We start from the raw sequence: 20,565 nt of genomic DNA, 5'->3' as shown, positions 1-20,565 counted from the left end.
ACCATCTAGAGGAGGCTGGATCCCCCACTGCATTAAACAGTGGTTACTTTAACCATGGTTTACTGCATTCCCCACAAACCAACCACAACACATTATAACACGTGGATCTGAGTCAGGCCTCAGAAAAGTGGCACTCTGCTCGTTATGCAAAGAAAGACATCCACGTACATGGGGTGGGAGCCAGCAGGATCCCCCGGTGGTCTTTTTCCTCCTCATCCTGAGACCCTGCAGGATCTCAAGGATCCGGCTTTGGATTTCTCAAGCAGGCCCTGGATGAACCTTCCAACCTGGTTATATTGGCCTTGAGCGTCCGTGCAAAGTCACCACTCTTGTGCAAAATATCCGCGCACTTTCACCACTCTCCCCTTGCAAGAAGCCTCAGGGTCTCTGGGCACCTCCACTAGCGACTCCCTGGCTTTGCTTAAAGGCGCTTCCGGGGGGAGCGTCGCAGCGATTCCCAGGCACCCCCACTGCGTCTTCCGCAAACTTCTTCTTGCTCACCGGGGCTGCTCGCGGGAGCTTTCGTTTTCGGGGACCAGCATCGCCAGCGCGAAATCTCTCGCCGGCGCAGGGGCGGGAAGGGGCGCGGTTGTTTGCTCGCCACCCAGCACGCCCGGAGGGCACCAGGTGGGGAAGCGCCGGCTGCGCGGCGGTTGTCTGGGTCCCACCTCCAGACCGGCTGGCACAACCTCTCGGGCACCGAAGGGGCGGCCGCGGGCGCCCTCCAATTGCCGGGGCAGGGGCGGGGGCGTGCCTCGCGGTGGGTGTGTCCCGGGGAGCGGAGAACAATAGGTATGCCCCGCAGTGGGCGTGGCTCGGGCCGGCGGAGGCACCAATCAAACGCCCCCACAGGGGCGCACCGGCGGGTGGGCGCGGCTCGGGGAAGCGGCGCCTATTTAAGCGCGCTCGGCGCCGGTCCGTTCCTCTCAGTTTCGCGGGCATGGCCGGGCGCTGCCGCACGACCCAAGGGGCGCTTCTGGCGCTGCGCGCCGCCAAGTCCTTCGCGGTCCCGAGCTGTGCGCGGTCCTCCACGGCCGCGGCGCCGGCGCCCGCGCCCGTGGACCACGATGTCCCCGCGGGCGCTGTGCCTGCGCACGGGACGCACCTCCGCCAGCGCCCGGCGCCGCTGCCCCAGCCGCGGGCGGTGAACTTCTCGGATGCGCGGGAGGCGTTCCGGAGCAAGACCAGCGGCGAGCTCCTGCGCGGGCTGCTGGTGCTCCGCCTCTGCTCCCTGGAGCCGCTGGTGCAGCGCGCCGAGCAGGTGAGACTCTGCGGTCGGGCCTTGGCGAGCCCAGGCTCTTCCTCCCTTCAGAGCCTCCACCTTCAGATAACAGAAACACGGCTTTGTTTAAAAATAGGCTGATAGGCAGGAATTTCCAAAGGGTGAAAACGAAGTGGTTCACACGGAACCCCGGGCTGTTAAATAGCCCCAAAGGGTGTGTTCCTGTAACAAAGGAGGCTTCGTGTGCTTGTGGGCATACAGCCCGTGGTTGTCTCCTCCCGGTGAGACCTCTAAGATTGGGCGCAGGGTACCAATTCCGTTGTATCTCTGAGCGGACCCCTGGGATATCCACAGGGGTGCTGGGGAGAAGTTGGCCCGTCAAACTGGGGTGGTGCCTGAGGCTTCTGGCTGAATGTCCCCAGAACGGTAGCGGTGCACGAACCTTGCACTTTGCAAGCGACTCAGAGAAAAGTGAGAAGTTTGGAAGAAGCAGCTTTTGTGTGGAATGGCAAAAAGCAAAGCTTAAATCTACCCTTGTTAGCTTTAACGATGACTGTTCTAGGAATTATTCTTCTTCCTGAGAAACTCTGGGGAGTGTTTTGCAAAAGAATTAAAATTCTTTTACAAGTAACGAGATCACTGAGCCTTAACCAGGAAGCCAGCGCGGTGCCTGACCCTCTTACTCCTTCCCCAGCTGATGCACGTCAGCCAGAAGCTGTTGGGTCAGTGGCTCTTTGAGAAGCTGATGAAGCTGACCTTCTATGGGCAGTTTGTGGCTGGAGAGGACCAGGAAGCCATCAAGCCACTCATTCAGCGCTACCGTGCCTACGGCGTGGGCTCTGTGCTGGACTACAGTGTGGAGGAGGACCTGACCAGTGAGGAGGCCAAGAAGAAGGAACTAGAGTAAGAAACTGTTTTGAGGTGATGACAAGCAGCTGGGGGGTGGGGGCATGATCTGTGTGCCAAGTGGCTGACCGCTTCATCTGTAGCAACAGTTTGGGGAAGTTGAGGCCATAGCACATTACGTAAGAAGGGGTATGTCTGGGGCGGGAGGGGCATTGGCTTCAGGGAGGATTCGAAAATAGAGATGATGCAAGGAGTGCCCCAGCGATTAATCTACAGGAACTATTCCAGCAATGTGCAATAGCCAAGTTTGCCTTGCAAAGAAGCGCCAGGTTTCAGAGATGAGTCAGAAGGATCATGACTCGGTTGGGGGCATTGCTGGGTTTGGATTTGGAGGCCCGAGATGTTGCTCCGGGATGTTACTGGAGTCCCTCTCTGATGTTATGCAAGAGAGAGCCCTCCTCTCCTACGAGAAGTTGCAGCTGCACCAAAGATAATAATAATTAATTCAACTCGTATGCTGCCCAACCCTCAACGACTCTGAGCAGCTCACAAAGAAATTACAATGGAATCAGTAAGACATAAAATAAAGATAAAAGAAGGTGCCTTCAGGAAGAGCAAAACATCCCTGGGTTCACAATGCTCACAGGGTTAGTACTTCAGAAGCTTTGGTGGGCTTGCAAAGATCTCTGTGCAGCGCAAGTCTTATAAGAGCTGCTCGTGTAAACAGCCCAGCCTCCAGCTCCCCTCATTCCACGAGGCCAGTGTGGGTTGGGGCGGTGAGGTGAAGGCCAACACAGCAGTTTGGGGGTGCTGCTGTCTGTTGTAGGAGTGAAACAGGCTGTTGTGTCTATGAGCAAACAAGCAGGATCTGCATTGGGGACCCCCTCAAAACTAACTTGGAAGGAGTATTTCAGCAGGTGCAATGAACGCGGTGCCTTTTTTCCTCTGCAGTCAGCCAGGCCTCTTTTCAGAATCACAGAGATTCTTCTGCATCATTTCCAAAGCAGTCACAGGCCGTTCTACAAATGGCACTTCTTCCAAATGTAGGTGCTGGATGGGCAGCGTATGTTAACTTGGCCAGTGCAATACTTAAGATGTTCAGAAGGAGAGCAGGAATTAGTCTGTAGCATTGGAAGTATGAGGAAAGCAGGGCAGGCGGTCCCAAATCCAATGCTTTTTCCCCCCCAACCAAACAGGTTCTTGGAATGAAACTATGTTGAGGGGATCTGGACTTGGTTGGTCAGATAGTCTGTCTGCAGAATGATTCTCCAAAACTGAAAGGAACGGGAGGAGAGGCCAGCAATAGAAAGATCAAGTGTGAAAATAGGTCAGGCCAGAGAAAAAAGCAGCAGGAAGTCCCCCTGGGGTGTCCCTGTGGTAGGAAGAAGCAGTTGGACAGTGGCTCTTCAAGTGGTTGGAAAGAAGTCCAGGAACCGAGCAGTGCAACTTTCCCGAACTTGCCTTCTTTCCAACCCAACATCATGTTGGAAAGAAATTACCTAAAGGGATCTGCGTTCCACCTTTCCAGCGACACAGCAATTCTCCAAGAAGTGCAGCCAAATTGGGCATGGTGGGAGAAGACACCCACCCAGCCACAGAAGCTCCTTGGGGGACTCCAGGTCAGCCTCTCCCTCTCAGCCCAAGACCCGGCTGGGTAGTGGGAGGCCTGGGTTCTAGTCCTTCCTCAGCCATGGAAGCTCACTTTCCCCCAGCATCTGCCTCTCAGCCCCGCTAGGTAGGCCAGACCAGGAAATCAACTCCACAGGAAGGGCTGGGGAAGGCTAAGACTACTTTGACTGAGAGTGGCTGTTTTGACAGGATCTTGCCAGTCTGATCGTGCGGGAACTCTTCCTCCTCCTTGTACCCCTGTGAATTAGGGAGGTGCCTGTCTGGGCCACTTCCAAAGGTTATCTTGTTGTTCTGGACTTTAAAAAATGCTTCGGCCCCTTTTGCCAGGGAAACAGTTCCTGCGTAACTCCGTCAAGGTCATCTTCCTTTCTGTCTCTACCACCTGGCAGGATGGTTGTGAGGGAAGCAGACGGGAGAGAGCGCACACACACTATTTATTCCATTTGTATGACTGCCCATCTCACCAAGTGACTCTGTGTGTCGTCCTAAGATCCTGAAGGAAATGAAAGGCATACAATCCAAGGTTGGCTGAAATCCGCCAACAGAAGAGTCCGTTTTGGGAGATGTGATTTGTCTTTTCCCTCTGCTCTGCCCACCCCCACCAGAAGTAAGCATGGGAGATCTGAGAGGCAAACTCTTTCCATTTCCCACGCTGACCCTCTCAAAACTCCCAAGTAACCCGAAGCCAAGCTTTGGTAGCCCAATTCTGGTCCTTTGGGGGGATAAGCTGAAGGGATCTGAGTGGAGAAGGGTTGGTTTTTTTCCCCATTTTCATCCTCAAGGACCCCAAAGGGGCTTCAGAAGAGTAAAAACTCAGTTCTGTCCCTCCCGATCACCTTGCCCAGTCGCCATAGGGCATCCTGTGGCCCTCAGCATAGTGGGGGAGTCACTTGTCCAGTTGCCAGGTGGGTGTTTGCCAGGGTACTGGGTAAGATCCCTTCGAGTGTGGAAGGAGCTTGGCGAGATCACCTCCAGCGAGGATTTTGCTCCATGCCGTGACTGCGCTTCCCTCCGGTCCCTCCCGCGGGGCTTGTTGCCTCCATTGCCTGCCCAGTTTCACTCCCCGTTTGCGTTCTCCCCTGGAGAAATGCTGGTTTGCTTCCTCACCCAAGACAAAGCCCTCATTTTCTGAGTCGGGAAGCAGGAACTGCTTGAAGAGGGGTCCCCTTGAAGGATTTCCTTGCGCCCTTCGCAGGAGGAAAGCCGAGACCGGTCCTTGCCTTTGCGTCACAAGGTGGGGCGTTCTTTGTGCTCGGTACACGGTGTGCAACTTGCGCCTTGCCAAAAAAACAGCCTTCAGCTCTGCGATTGGTGGAGGGCCCGCCTTCCCTTGCGCCTGACCAGCTGCGGGAGAGGCAGGTCCCTTGCGCAAACAGGGCAGCTGCCAGAAGCATGTGCCGAACCCGAGCCGGGAAGGGGGGCGGAAATGTCTTATCCGGGCTGCTCTTTCTGCCTTGCCTGCGGAGATCAGTTAATCCGGCCCCGAACCTGAAACTCCCTGGCTCTTGGCAGGCCTCGTACTATGCCATCTGTTCTTGGGGGAGGCATTTCAGGACTTGTTTTGCAGCGCTTCCATTCACTTCAGCACGGGATGTGTGGGAGAACTGCGCCTGGGCTGTGGGTCAAAATCTGTCTCTCTCTCTCCCTCCCTCTGGTGCCCCCTCAGTTACTGGGCGTTTGGCAGACTTGTCTGCGCTGGAGGCTGGGCTGAATTAATGAGATGTTCTGGAACAGGGAGTTTGTGTCCCTGGTAGCTCACAAAGGGGTGCCCTCCAACCCTGGCAACTTTAGGGAAGCTTTGTCTCTGGAATAAGCATGTCTAACGCTGCAGGTTCGGTTTTTTTGTTTGTTTAGCTCACTAAACATCCTGGAAAGTTCACATTTTCGGTCCCAAGTCCTGGATTCACTGAATCAGAGTCGTCTCTGCTGCTCCTCTGGGCGGCTTTTCATATCCCCGGGTTCCTGGGTAAACAGAGGCACGCCCTGGCGCTGGCACATCCCGTCAAGAGCCCAGACTGCTCGGGGCAGCCCCATCAAGCACTTAGTCACTCTGGACTGGAACTTCAACCCGGCACTCACTGCCGGGTTGCTGGGAAAATCCCCCCCCCCCACTTAATTGCGCTGAAAAGCAGGCAGAGCCGTGTTGGACCGTGGGAAAAACGTGCAATGCCCAGCAGTGTGGCGTCTTTATTAGGACTGAAAATGGCGTGCAAACTTTTGGATTCCTCAGAACTCCTTGAACAAGGTGTCATTTTAAAAAACAGGGCATTGGGGAAAGAAGTTCCTCCTCAAGCCAGCTGTTTCAACCATGCAGCCCATGCTTCATGTCAGTCCAGGATCCCAAGCGAAGGGTGGCAGACTGAATGTGGAGCCAGCTCAGCGCTGCTGCCTCCTAACCCCCCCTCCCATCTTTAGGAGCGTAGGAAACAGCTGTTCCCACAGCTCTGGAATCAATAGCCAGGCAAGGCCTTTATTGTATTATTAATTAGTAATATTAATAATGTTGTATTAATACAGTAATTGATATTAGTAATTATTACTTGATTAATAAAGTAATCATTACTCATTATTAATACAGTAATACAAGCCAGCCAGGGTCCTTTCCTGGACCTCACTGAAAACATGGAGTAGACTCAGGTGGGGATTGCAACCCGATGCTCCGTCATGCAGCTGCGCTGCTCTTGAAAGGGGATCCGAAGGAGGGACACCCAGCCTCCTTGCTCCTTCCTGCTTCTTCATCGGCTTGGGCGTAGCACTGCAAACTCGGCCAGCCCCTCCGGGTCCCAAGACTTTGTTAGGAGAATGGAACCGCCCGAGTTTCTTTTCCTTGTTTTGTTTTGCTTTTGGAGTTTCCTTGTGTGGCAGATTCCCGTAAAGGTTCCCTTTCGGTATAAATTTTTATTATTACATAATAGACAGATTTGACTTCCAGTAGTAAAGGTTCCCTTTCGTCTAACGCAGGGTTCCTCAACCTCAGCAACTTGAAGATGGGTGGACTTCAACTCCCAGAATTCCCCAGCCAGCCATACATGGCTGGCTGGGGAATTCTGGGAGTTGAAGTCCACCCATCTTCAAGTTGCTGAGGTTGAGGAACCCTGGTCTAATCTAACATCCCAGGCCCCTTGCTGTCCAGCCTCTGCCTGAAAACCTCTAGCAACTCCAGCTGTTCCTCCGCTTAACGGGTGTCCCAGTCAGGCCGTTCTTCCTGATTTGGCTGCTTTGCTCTGCCCTACCCTCGGGCACTGTGGAGCATAACTCCACGCCCTCTTTTCTGGGGCAGCCCGCGAGGATTGCAGGACCGCAATCTTGTCTCCCCGAGCCTTCTCTTCTTTAGGCTACACAGGCTTTTGACTGCTCTCTGGAGGATTTAGCCTCCGAGCCCTCGCCCTCTTCGCTGCTCTTCTCTGCCCTCTTCCCTTTGCACCTGAGCGAAGCCAGCCCCGGGCCAACCCCGGGAGAAGACCGAGCCTTCTCGGGGATGCGTGTCTGCATCGCCTTCCGAAAGATCCCTCTGCTTTCCTGGGCTGCACGTGAGCTGCTAGAAAGTATGCTGAGCCCTTCAAGATGCAAGCTGGAAGGAAGAAGAGAACTACCCCAGCAAGGATGAAGTCGGACTACAGGCGCTGTCTCCGATGCATTTCAGTATTTCTTGCATTGAAGGCATTTTAAAAGCAGTCTGGTGCCTGCAGTTTGACGCTGCAGAGCCCTTGGTGGTTTTCTTGCAAACGTTTCGTTTCCCGGCAGGTCACACCTTCAGCAGAGCTCATTGTACGTGGTGCAATAGTCTTTATTCTTCCTTCTTTGTAATGATATAACTCGGAGCCTCCCTGTGAATTCAGAGCAGACAAAGGCGAGTTCTTTGCCCAGCCACCCGACGCTCTGGAATGAGAGGCAGTGACTCAAGTCGCTGTAAAGTGAGCTGAATCAAGCAAGGAGCTATAGAGGTGCTAAGGACCGGAGCTGAGAGTGGTGAATGGAGCCTCCAGCTCGAGGGCAGTCTACCCCAGAGTACAGGTTTAGGTGAGGCAGTGGTGGAGAGAGGCGTGGCTTCTTTGCCCTGCTTGTGCCCTTTGGGGGGGCTCAGCCGTGGCTGTATCACACTGAATGGGGCGGTTCAGGAATCAAATGGGTGGTGTCATTCAAGTGGCCCCACCTAGAAAAGGCTTCCTCTAAGTAGAGGAGCCACATGGAAACCATTTGCCCCTGAGATGGTTCTTTTCTACGTTCAGTAGATGCACGAAATATCTCCTCTATGTGCTCCTTTTCCCATCTAGGCATGTAAACTGGTTGTTTCTCAAAACGTGTGCAGAGAGCCCCTCTCCCATGCTCTTTCTAGCACAGCCGAGATATCTCTTACAGTTTGCACTTTCTGCTTGCGCGAGCCTTCAGCTCCCCTAGTTTGTGCACATAACCCGATCCTTCAGTCCCTTCTGAGATTATCCTGTGTTAAAATTGAAGCTTATGCCAGCCATCCCCAACCTAGTGCCCCCCTTGCCCATGCTGGCCTATAACATCCATTATTTCCCACCAGGGTGGTTCAGCTGGGAATGATGGAAGTTGAATGCCAACCCCTCTGTAAGGAAACTTGGGGGGGGGGGGGGACGGCTAGCCCGTGTTTTTCACTTTTTTTGCCATGATATTAGGAAAAGGTGCTTTCAAAAAGCTTCCGTCAGAAGCCGGAGTTGCATTTTAGCCTTGACCAAGCCAGCAGGAGGTGCCCAGAGAAGAGGAGCGTGGGCCTGTCTCCTCGCTCGGCCGTGCTCTGGGTGAAACCGGGTTCCTCGAAGCAGCGGCATTTTCTGTGTTTTTGAACCCTACAGGCTAAAGTAGCCTTTCCCAAACGCGTTGGGAGTTTAACTCCCAGAATGCCCAACCTGGTTACAGACTGCAATCCCAACACGTCCTCACTTCACTGGACTTTTACACGTAAAGAGAGGATCAGGGAAAGGGACCCTTCTCTGGAGGGCGGGATGAGAAATTGCAAACACTGTTGCGTGGAGAACATTTTCTGTCATTTTATTTTCTCTTTTATTCGGGGTTGCGTACCTAGGGTGCGAGTGTGGCAAAAAAGGGTGCAAACAGGGCCTCTTTTCCTTGTTGAGCCACGGCACTGGAGGATGTGACTGCCGACCCCACGTATTCTGACATTGCCAAATTCACACGTAACAGAGCTGGCAGACCCCCAACCCTTTGGGTCGCCCCGGGCTGTTCTGGGCGCGTGGCCAGCTTTGCGTTCAGTGCTTGCATGGCGAACAACTTTGGACGCTCTGGCTCGGAAGACCGACAGTAGAAAGTAAAGTTCGTGTTTTTCTTTCTTCCCAGCTCCTGTGTCTCTGCGTTTGAGAAGCAGACAGGCCGTAAGTAAAGCTGCTGCTTCAGCTGTGCAAAGCCGTGACCGCTTAACGCCCCGCCATTTGCTTGGGGTCTCCAGCCTGCCCTGTGGGTGCCCAGGGTAGCTTCTGCCTTGCTCTCTGCATTCATTTCTTGCGTGTGCAGCCAAGGGGGCATGCGAGAGAGCAGCGTTTTCTCTCTGGTTGCTTCTGACGTCTCCGGTTAGCGCAGGGCTGCTGATGGAGGAGCCCTGAGAGAGCCACAGAAGAAGCTCTTCTCAGCTGTGGGCTCAGGGGCTCCTTTGAGCCTTTTCGTGGCACGTCAAGGGACACGCACCCAAAGTGGTGGGGCCCCAGCTCGTTTCAGGGGGGTAGGATTTTGAACAGTAGATCGCTGACTTAAGCTTCCATTTTGCTCCTTAACTCCCCAGATGTGCTAAGAAAAAAAGCAACAGGGCTACGGGTTTGTCCCCGTGCCTTGTGGGGGGCTCTGGAGGCCACAAATGGGATGCTCCTGGTCCATGCTCGGCCACCCTCTTTGCTCTCTTGTCCTGGCTGATTTTGCCCAACACAATGACCATCAACAGGTTTAGCCCATGCAGGAGGCACCCCAACTGCAGCCAAGTTAAACCATTATAGCTAACAAGTAAGGTCACCCAGGATTCTTTGTTGAGCCCAGAATTTGGAGCATTTCAGAAAGTTGCTAAGGGGGAGCTTGGTGCGGCTTGGGGTCTAAGGGGGGCTCTCCCTGCTGCCTGTCCTTCCCAGAGCGGAGAGAGAAGCGGTACAGTGTCCATCACAAGTTTGGAGACCGCCGGGATGGCGTCATCGGCGCCCGAACCTACTTCTACGCTGATGAAGCCAAATGCGACCGGCATATGGAGACGTTCCTGAAATGTATTGAGGCCTCAGGTGAGCAGACGGTGACCTCCAGAGCAGACCAGTGAAGATGATGATGGGAGCTGGGGCCCAAGCAGATTTGGGGATCTCTCTTGCAAAGGCCGTGGCTGCAGAGCAACTCTTCCACTTTGGGTGCCCTCCAAACGTGGACTCCCGTTGCCAGGATTCTTGGCAATTGCCCTGCTGGCTGTTGGGTTTGCAAGTTGAAGCTGATGTGCCTGGAGGAAGTCTAATTTGAGGGTGATTGGGGTAGAGAGGTCCCCCTTGGCATTGCTCTGGGGTCATCCTGTCTCAAGGCTCCTGGAGGGCCAGGGTGGCTCGTGACCTCCCTCATTCTCAGGGCAAGAGGCTAAGTTGCTTTGGCTCCCGGGGAGATGCTCGGAGGCCCCTTGGCTGTTCAGCCGTGGTCCTTCTCAGCTGGAAAGGCTCTGAGCGCTGCGTACGTTGGTGTTTTTCAGGAGGCAGCTCAGAAGACGGTTTCTCCGCCATTAAACTCACAGCGCTGGGGAGGCCGCAGTTCCTGGTACGTGATCCCCTAGTCTGGATAAGGGGCATTTGGTTTCTCAGCTTCCTGCTGGCCCATAGCCATCTACCTTACTATTTTCTAAAAGCTCTCGATCCATGAAGGGAGAGACCATGTGGACTATCGGATGTTGCCCAAATCCTACTCACGGCACCTCTCACTGTTGGCCAAGCGTGCTGGGGCTGATCAGGTCCCCTCGGTCAAATAAGGTCATCTTTCAGGATGCAGGAAGCATGCCTTCTCTGTCATGGCACCTGACCTCGGAATGGGTCCCCCTGAGTTCCAGGTGGCTCCCCCGTTAGCATCTCAGAAGGCCTTAAAGACCTGGCTGTTCTCCCAGCCCTGAGCTAGGGTGCTCGGTGCCTCCTTGTTAGATGTGTGTGTTCTGTGTACAAACCGTATGTTCTGATGTAGTTTTTCTCCTGAGGTCCTCAGGAGAGCATCTGTGAAGGCATCTCTGGCCAAACCCTTTACCTCTTGATGTAGGTGGTCCCCAGCAAGCATTTCCTCCCTGCAAAAAAGCCAGCCTTCCTCAGGATTTAATTTTTTCTAAAAGGTCCCTTTTCCACCGTTGTTTTTTAATTGTCACTTGACTTTAGGATCCAGTTGGCATTTAAAGGATGGCAAAAAAAATCCGCTAACACTGATTTTGGTGGAATGACCTGCAAGGCTTTTGTTCTGAGCGGATAGGATTAAACAGCTATGGGTTATAATGGACCTCCTCAATTTAGAAGCAGCATTTTTTTATTATTTGCCACCCCAGGACTGTAGTTTGTGAGGGCTACTGCTGACCATGAGATCCTAATCCAAGTGGTCTGATCTGGAAGGCCCATCCCATGTTCCTGGTCAATGCAGGGGGTGCTCAGGGACGTGGTGCAAATATTCTCCCTCAAGACGGGGGTGCTCACTCGGTGTCTCCTTGCCTCCAGCTGCAGTTCTCAGAGATGCTGGTGAAATGGAGAAGCTTCTTCCACCAACTGGCTGCTGAACAGGGCAAGGTGGGCTTGGCAGCTCTGGAAACCAAGCTGGAGGTAGAGAAGTTGCAGGTGAGTCGTTGTGTGCAACACTGACGGGGGTTGACAAAATGGAGATGAGAGCTGGGCTGCCTGCCTGGAACTTCTGCACCGAGAGCAATCTACCTCCGAAAACAGGTACTGGGAGAGATGCCTCCTCCTGCCGTGGCTGTAGGTGGGCTTTTCCTGAAGGCATCTGCCCGAAGCTCTTCCCTGGAAACTGGAGCCTTGAACATAAAGAACTTTAATCTGCAAATCTTTTCCATTCCTTCCTCTCTGGCACCCCCTTTTCCTCTTAACGCTTTCTGTCTTGCCCCATCTCTCTTCTTGCACTGGGCTACCAGGAGAGGAATGTTTTGCACAGGCTGCTCAATTCACCCCTTCTCTTCACCCACTACCTGGCACGCCCCTTTTTTGGACTTTACCTCCTGTAGCTCCTAGCCACACAGCATGGACTATATTGGCTGGTGGATGCTGGACCCTTGCCCGGAGGCTGGGGAAGATGCCCTACACCCGTAAACAGAGGTTGTACAAAGTATGTTGAGGTCCGAACAGTCCTCCCTTTCTGACCTTGAGATGGCATTACAGGGTTCACTGACTGGAGGTCAGAAAGCTCCATTCCCAGTGCAAAAAACCAGTCTGAACTGTCCACTACAAGGTTGGACCAGTTCCGGTAAGGTCAGAACAGCTCATTCCAGTATTGAGATACTTCTGGCGAAATCTGAACAAGACGTGTAGGAATTGGGCAACCTTGACCTCAAAATGCTTGGCTGGTTTCTCTCCCAAATCTGATTCATGCTTGTCACAAGACCCGTTTCAAGGATAAGACGTGGTTGGGCACTGTGGGACTGACGTGGCTCCTTTTGATTCTGGCAGGAGGCCCTGGCCAACCTGGGGATTGCCACCAAAGCTGAAAGCCAGCACTGGTTCGCAGGCGAGAAGTTGGGCCTGACGGGGTAAGCGCTATTCGGTTGGGTGGTTCTGAGTCCCATGAAGAAGCCAGCTGCATTATTAGAGGGGTGGGAGGCAGCAGGCAGGTCATTTGCACATCCAGAATGGGAGGTCCTGGTCTTTGCCTCTCCAGAGGTGTGGAAGCATTTGAAAAGAAACAGAAAAGGAGATCCTGGGTGATCTTGGAGCAGCTTCCTTGCAAGGAGGAAGAAACAGGACACGGTGGGGCTTCCCCAGATACCAAAACATCCCCCAAGGCCTGTGCAAAATCCACTTATAATGGCCGTCTGTTAGTTCATTCTCAGACTGATTCAGGATGCCACTGGGTGAAGAACTTGCAAACATCTCAGTGACATTACGGATGACAAAAGTCTCATGAGTCTACCAGCTCTTGAAGTATTTGGGTCATTTTGAAATTAGATCTTAATATCATAAAGAGGTTACTGAGCCCTGGACTTCAGAGTTTGGGATCCCCAAAAAAGAACTTAGTGGCAGGGAGGACAGACAGGACCAAGAAGATTAAGTGAAATGGGGGAGCAAACCTTCCTTTTCCCCCAAAGCTAAACCCCTAAAGCTGAGGTGGGAGACGCTGGAGCCATACAGAGGTTTTTCCCCCCAGCATTGTTAAATTGCAGTCTCACTGCCACCCGATGGCCATCAAATTGGGCACCTTCAAGGGGGCAAGACAAACCCATGGAGGAAAAGGCCGTGAGACACGATGGCTAAAAGTTATCTAGGTTAGTGTTTCTCAACCTCAACAACTTTTAAGATGTGTGGGCTTCAACTCCCAAAATTCTGGGAGATGAATTCCATGTATCTTAAGTTGTCAACTTGAACAACGCTGCTCCAACCCACCTCAGCTGATCTCACAAAGCTAAACGAGATTGAACTTGGTTAGAACTTGGATGAGAGACCACCAGAAAATGCCAGGATTGTGAATTAGCATGCTGGCTGGGGAATTCTGGGAGCTGAAGTCCACACATCTTAAAGTTGTTGAGGTTGAGAAACACTGATCGAGGTTATTCCGGGTCCCTGGAAGCCTTGCCCCAATATGCATGCATTCTCCTGTGGGCACTGAAGGCTGGTCTGACCCAGTTTCAGGGACGCTCTTACAGCCTCTTCTTACCCTGTGAGGCAAGGACTCTTCAGATGTCTTCCTTTCCCTGTGGAAAGGAACATTTGGAGGAATGAATAGACAGGTTAACCTGAACCTGGCAACAGAGAAGCTGAGGGCTTTTATGAAAGGGCGCCTGGCCTGGCAGCAGAAGGCAGAGATTGGAGCAGGGCAGGGTACGTGGGGCTGCGGAGGTCAGCTTCTGCCACCAAAATCTCTGCCAGGCCAATCCCAGTTCCCGGGATAAAAGTTGGGATGGGGAGGAACTGCTGAGATCCATCCCTTCACTCACCAGAACTTGACATAAGTGTCTTTTCTCAGAACGGTGGACTTGCTGGACTGGAATAGTTTGATCGATGCCCGGATGGAGATCTCCAAACTCCTCCTCGTTCCAAACCTGAAGGTTAGTGCCAGACCTGCGAGGAAGTTCTTGGCTGTGATGGAGAGGGGGGAATGCAGCGATTTTAGGAGATGACCAAGAGTTGTGTGTGTGAAGGTCTGGTTCTCTCTCCCACTATTTGCACTTGCATTCAACCACAAGGGGAAACCTTATGGGGGGTGGGGGGAGTCCTCTTGTTGGAGGCTTTGCCATAGCAGCACAAGGGGGGGCTTGGAAAATGGTGGAAAATTGCTCCTCAGTGTGTTTTCTCCCCCGCCCTTCCCCAAATATGTCAGGGCTGCAACTCCCAAAGTCCGTGGAGCAACGTCCATTAGATTAATAAGATCCATCAGGCGTGTTAGCAGCATTTAGGGTGGGTGGTTGGCACTCCTTTCAGCACGTAATCTCTCCTCTGCAGCTGAGTGAGAAGCAGGGCGGAGCGCGCTCTCCCTCTGCTCTGATCCGGCTGCAGAAAACCCTCCTTGGCCAGGCTGGCCAGCTTAACCCCCGTAAGTCAAGAAAGGCTCTTTTGGCTTCTGCTAGAAGAAGACAGCGGAAGGAAGCGATAAAGGACCAGGGTCGTCTTTGGCTGGCAGAGTCATCAACGGTGGCTTCTCTAGCCTAACTCCTTCCTCCCCTGCCATCGTAGCAGCTTTGCCGATCCTTCAGGGGCGCCTTCTGTGCTGAGTGGGTGCAACATGGTGGCCGGGCAGGGAGAGAAGGGTCTTTCTCCTGGGGGAGCCACCACCCCCTGCCCGTCTCTGGGCTCCAAGGTCATGGCCGGCTCTCGGAGGCTTGGTTTTTATGGCCGTGCAAAACATAGATTGGAGACTGGATTTGAGCAAATCAGGCTGACCCGTCAGACCAGTTTCAGGCGTCCAGGTTTGCGTGCGGAGGAGTGGGCTGCTGCAGCCCGCAGACCGGCCAGGCTCCGTTCGGTGATTCACAAGAGTGGCAGCTGGAATGCCGAAACCTCCCCAGGCCTCGTTTCTGTGTTTCTGCTTCTGGGAACGGAGGCCCTCATCCCCTTTTTCCTCCAGACAGGCCAGCTCGAGCCCCTCCTTTCCAGCTTCACCCAGGAAGAGGAGATGCAGATGAAGCGCATGCTACAGCGCATGGACATCTTGGCCAAGGTGAGAGCTTGCTGAGAGAGACTGGCAGCAGTGGGAGCAGAAGAAAAGCCGGTGCCCCCCAGGAAGGTCCCTTGCGGGTCACGGAGGGGAGGCCGATTGCCCGGCTTGGAGCCGAGGAAAGCACTCTTGCTCATCTGCGAGCAGCCCTGGAGGGGACGGGGTGCCCTTCCTCTGCTTTTGCAGCTCAGCAGCGCCCCCTCCCCGTCCCACCAAGAGTCTGGTCCCTGCTGGATCAGTTCAGTGGCCGAGTTTGCTTTTAAATGCAAGTGGCCCCGGGGGCTTCCTCAGTCCCACTGAAGCCTGCAAGGCCAGACTGAGTGTTGATAAAAGATCAAACCGTGGGAAGAAACTCCAGAGCAGAGGAGGACAAGGAACCCACCATCGCCTAGGAGCCCCATCCAAAATATGTGTCAATCTTTATCAGTATTAAATATTTTTCAAAGTATTGGTTTTTAAGTAGTGCATTTCAGTGGGCACACTTGTTAATCAGTAGCCGTTTCTGCTCTTTCTCTGGCTTTTAGAAAGCGGTAGGGACGGGCGTGAGGTTGATGGTAGATGCAGAACAGACCTACTTCCAGCCAGCCATCAGCCGCCTTACCCTGGAGATGCAGCGCCGATTCAACCAGGAGAAGCCGGCCATCTTCAACACGTACCAGTGCTACCTGAAGGTGGGGTTTCCTGGTGGTCTCCCATCCAAGTACGGATCAGGTCCAACCCTATGTTGCTTATGAGCCCAAAAGCAGTCAGAAGGCTGCACCTCCTGAGAAAAGTTAACAAAAATAGCAGACCTAGATCAGTGGGGCTGATTTATGACTTTCCCCAGACCTCTAGCTAGCTGGGAATTCTGGGAGAAAAAAAGACTGTTGATATCTTGATTGTTGAGTTGATTTATAAAGAATTCTGTCTGGGGTTTTTTACTTCCCAAAACAATCCTAAAGCAGATTGTGTTGGAATGTCCATTGTGACCTGCAGAAGTTAAAGATCACCCATCCTTTATCGTCTGGTAAAAGGTCTTTCTTAGTTAACCCTTACCCCCAAACCTTGGGCTAAGTAGACGTTGCTGGAATAGAGCAGAATGGAAGCTGATCTTCCTCTCTCTCTCTAACATAAAATTCAGTAAAGTTTACAAAGGAACAAATCTCTGTGTGGAAGCAGAGGTCTGCAAAGTCTTCTGGTTACAAAGAGCCAGGAGAATCCCATTTTGCCTTGGAAACCTTCAGAGTAGAGTTGAAGACACACCTTCTGGCATGGCAGGTTCAGGCAGACAACCAGATTCTTCTCAGACTCCTCCTCCTCCTCCTTTGCAGCTTCCAACTTGCTCCCCACTTTCCCCCCCTCCATACAGGATGCCTACGACAATGTGACCATCGATGTGGAGCTCTCACGCCGGGAAGGGTGGCATTTTGGAGCCAAGCTAGTGAGAGGCGCATACATGGAGCAGGAGCGAAGTCGGGCAGCTGAGGTGGGCTACGAGGACCCCATCAACCCAACCTATGAGAAGACCAGCGAGATGTACCACAGGTGGGGAGAAGGTGGTTCTGGGCTTCTGAGGCTATAAGAGGGGAAGGACTCTTAGCAGGCCAGGAGACATCTTTACTCTCTTTCCTGCAGATGCCTGGACTACATCTTGGAGGAGATCCGGCACAGCCAGAAGGCCAACGTGATGGTTGCTTCTCACAACAAGGACACGGTGAAGTTCACCCTTGGCAGGTACTGGTCAGTGCAAGGCCCTCACCAACCTACCCAACAAAGCCTGAAGAAGGGTCGTTTTAGAATTCTCAGCAAAGGCCATCTTGCCCTGGACACTTTGCAAGTTGGAGTCTACACATCTGGAAGGAGGGTTGGGGAAGGCTTTTCTAGAGTCAGGTGGACGAGCACATCTGGGGACAGAATGAGTGTGCCTGGTTGTCTTCTGAGATCTCTTCTTCTTCTCTTTCTTCTGCAGGATGGCAGATCTTGGCATTCATCCCTCAGAGAACAAGATCTACTTCGGGCAGCTCCTGGGCATGTGTGACCAAATCACCTTCCCTCTTGGTAAGCCAGTGCTTCCACAAGGGCGATGTGACTGTTGGCCATTTGTGCCACTGGCTACACTTCTGATTGGAACATCTCATTCTTCAGACGCCAAGAAGCCCGGGCATTGTAGCAGGGCGGAGGTGGAATTTCCTATCCTTGCAACACACGCCCTTCCTTCCTTCCTTCCTTCCTTCCTTCCTTCCTTCCACACCCAAACTTCACTTGTCTGATCTTGGGGAATGGCAAAAATTAGGTGGGGGTTGCAAACAGGATGACCCTAAACTAAAGTCATCCCCTATTTTTCAGAAATAGAGATATTCAGGGACAGAGGAAAGTATGGTCCAGGGTCTGCCAGCCCCCCACCCCTACCCCACCATCCCCAGCTTGTGCATGCCTTCCCAGAGCAGGTGGAGTCCGCGTTAGCCCAATATCCAGGCTTTGAATTTCAGAGGAATAGGTCAAGGGGATGTGCAGAGCCTCAGGAAACACCTTTCACCCCTCAACATCTTTGAATCTTGCTGAACAGGCCTCAATCATGTCCCCTTTTGGAGTTAGTCCTTAACATGGAGAAGAACTGCATTAGTCTACAGTAGCCAAAAATCAGGAGACGTCTAGTTGCACCTTTTCTGACTAATCCGTTTTATTAAAAGGCATAAGCTTTTGCGGCTCCTGAAAGCTTATCCCTTTTACTGAAATTCATTCATCAGAAAAGATGCTGCCAGACTCTGACTTTAGGCCTGGATGTGGGGTGGCTCTTGTGCATGCAGAAGTTGTGCACTTGTGATGGGGAGCAAGTTGCGCAATCTCTGCTCTGGGGACAGGCGAGGCTCTGTCCTGAGCTTCACAATTAAGCTGCCGCTTCTGTTCAAACTGCTGCTTTCTTCTGTCTGGGAGAGCTGTGAGCTGAGCGGTCGTAACCCGTGGGCTTTTGCTTCCGTCCGGCCTCCAGGTCAAGCTGGCTTCCCCGTGTACAAATACGTTCCCTACGGCCCTGTGAAGGAAGTCCTGCCTTACCTGTCCAGGAGAGCCCAGGAGAATCGGGGCTTCCTAGCCCGAGCTGAGGAAGAGCAGCGGCTGCTCTGGGTCGAGCTGAAGAGGCGCCTGCTCTCGGGGTCCCTTCTCGCTGCCCCGAGCCCCCCTTAGTTCTCCCCTGCTGCCTCAACCTAGGGCTGCTTGGACCAAGACCCCAGTCGGACAGAGTAGTGGCGCTTCCTCGCTGGCTAACCGGATTGCTTATCCCCTTGTGCCAGGGCGGCACAGCTTCTCGAGGCCTGGGTGCTTTGCCACCGATGCCGTGAATGTAGCGGCTGTGCCAGCACCGTGCACCTTCCTGGCACCTGCCCGCTGGCATCCCCGACTCAACACCTTGGGACTCTTTGGGCTACCAAGTGACCTGGTCCAAAATCGCCTTCTCCCCATGCCGCTTGCCACCTGTTTTCCACCTGTCCTTGTCCGGGATGAAGAGGGCCGCACCAATAAAATTCTTTGCAGAAACTGAGTGAGAGCTGAGTGGCAGAAGGACCTTTTCCCAGGGCAGCCTGAACCGCCGGGTGGTTCTCGCCCTCCTTCTCCAGGGTCTGCAACTCTCACAAAACTACGGGCTATTTAGCCACAGTTGATTGGACATACTATAATCAAGCAGTGGGTTTGCAAGGACTTAGAAAGGAATAAACCAGAAGCTGCACCGGACAGATCTTACTGTTTGCTTGACCACGTGACTAGATTACTGGATGAAGAGAATGCTGTCGGTGTAACACACCTAGACTTCATCGAGGCATTTGAATAAGTGGACTGCAGCCCCCTTGATAAACTGGAAGAACGTGGGATGGACGGACTTGCCCTTGGCTGAGCGACTGTAGCCAGCAGGTGGTCCTTAATGGGCCCATGTCTACAAGGAGGGAGAGGGCAGGGGGTACCTCAGGGTTCTGCCTGGGCTCAGGACTCTTCAGCATCTTCGTAAATGACCTAGATCTCCTCCTAGAATAGAGATGCTCATAATGTTTGCAGATGACACAATGCTGGGGGGGGGGGGGATTGTTAACAATGCCCCAGAAGACAGGCTCAGGATTCAAGAGGTCTTGATAGACCTGAACACTGGCCCTGTCCAACAAAAGGTAGTTCAGCCGTGAGACACGTAAGCTTCTGCAGTTAGGCAGGAAAAACCAGGTGCTCAGGTACAGGAGAGGTGCTACCTGGTTTAGCAGCAGCCCTTGCAAGAAGGACCTGGACATCAGGAAGACCACGGACTTCGCATGCGCCAGCAATGTGCCGCAGCTGCCAGAAGAGCCAATGCAGTTTTGGGCTGCATCAACAGAGGTCCAGTGTCTGGCCAGGAATACCGAAAGGATGCTGAGGCGCCAGAAAGAGGGCAGAGAAGAGCAGCAAGGGTGGTGAGGGGCTTGGAGGCCAAATCCTAGGAAGGACAGTTGAAAGAACTGGGTGGGTTTGGCCTAAGGAAGAGAAGGCCCGGGGGGACATGATAGCAGTCTTCCAGTACTTCAGGGGATGTGGATTTATTCTCTGGTGCTCGGGTAGGACAAGAAACAAGGAGTGGAAACTTTACAGAGAGGTATCCAAACTCGAGGAATTTCCTGGCTGTGGGAATTATTAAACAGTGAAAGAGTTTGCTCCTGGAGTCATGGGGGCTCCGTCATAGGAGGTTTTCAAAGAAAGGCCCTTTGTCTGAGATGGTCTTAAGATTCCTGCCCTGGGCAGAGAGCTGGACTAGAAGACCTCCCAGCTCCCTTCCCACCACTCTTCTGCCGTTGTTGGCTGGGGCAAACAGGCTGAGGAAAGTTGGGCTACTTCTGCTTTGCGCAGCAAGTGCCTGGCTTCCTTTCCTGTGAGGAGAGGGCTGGTTGGGTTGCAGGGTAGAGAACATCACTGGAGTTAGCAGGGCTGTCAAATAAAAAGCTTTTTAAAAAAACTTCCTCGCCAGAGGCGTTTCTGTGCTCTCCTGCTTGTTGGTTATTCTAAACACCTACTTAAGCACCCTTTGAAACCAAGTTTTACAATGCCAATTTGCAGCACTCTAAAATGACAGAATAAAACATTCGGACTAAAACAGTCGAGGTGTGGTGGAGGGACAGCGCTGGAGGGGTGGAGGAAATAAGGCCATTAAAAGTTCAGTCGCAGCACGTGCTCGCCCTGGAAGAACAGACGGGCTTTGCTGACTTTGCCCGAAGGCGGCACCGGGCAGGCTTGTCTGGGAGCTGCGCTAAGAGGGGGTGCCTGGATCTAGGCGGCAGATGCCACCATCTCCAAGCAGAGGCTGCGCGGGCTGGGAATCCTGGCCGTTAACCCTCGAATAGGCCTGGAAGGCACCAGGGCGCCAGTTTTCCATTTGGTGGCCTGGCCGTGCTTCCTTGCAGCAGAGCAGATGCTCTGCCCACAGGCTGGGATGCACTGAGTGGTCCCGGCTGCATCGTTCCTGTCACCGTCAGCCACAGGGCTCCTCCCAGACGGCTGTTGCTGCGCTCAGCAGAGCTTTTCTGCTTCAGCCTGCAGTC

At 53.3% G+C, this 20,565-nt stretch overlaps 1 protein-coding gene across 1 annotated transcript; it reads left to right on the top strand.

Annotated features, from left to right (window-relative positions):
• Window positions 1-916: 916 nt before the first annotated feature.
• Window positions 917-19,106, top strand: PRODH (proline dehydrogenase 1). Its single transcript, XM_007430540.4, has 14 exons — window positions 917-1,261; window positions 1,917-2,125; window positions 9,020-9,054; window positions 9,796-9,939; window positions 10,386-10,450; window positions 11,380-11,496; window positions 12,340-12,419; window positions 13,850-13,931; window positions 14,948-15,040; window positions 15,562-15,708; window positions 16,386-16,561; window positions 16,652-16,750; window positions 16,986-17,074; window positions 18,006-19,106. Exons 1-14 carry the CDS (start codon window positions 941-943, stop codon window positions 18,197-18,199), a joined length of 1,851 nt encoding a protein of 616 aa, XP_007430602.2. The 5' UTR covers window positions 917-940; the 3' UTR covers window positions 18,200-19,106.
• Window positions 19,107-20,565: the final 1,459 nt, after the last annotated feature.

Source organism: Python bivittatus, unplaced genomic scaffold (genome assembly GCF_059951505.1).
Source record: "Python bivittatus isolate LINGU-HERP-01145 unplaced genomic scaffold, Pbiv_v1 ctg000390_np1212, whole genome shotgun sequence".
Taxonomy (NCBI): Eukaryota; Metazoa; Chordata; class Lepidosauria; order Squamata; family Pythonidae; genus Python; species Python bivittatus.
Note: the sequence above shows the minus strand (reverse complement) of the source record. Positions and strands in the feature narration are given on the sequence as shown.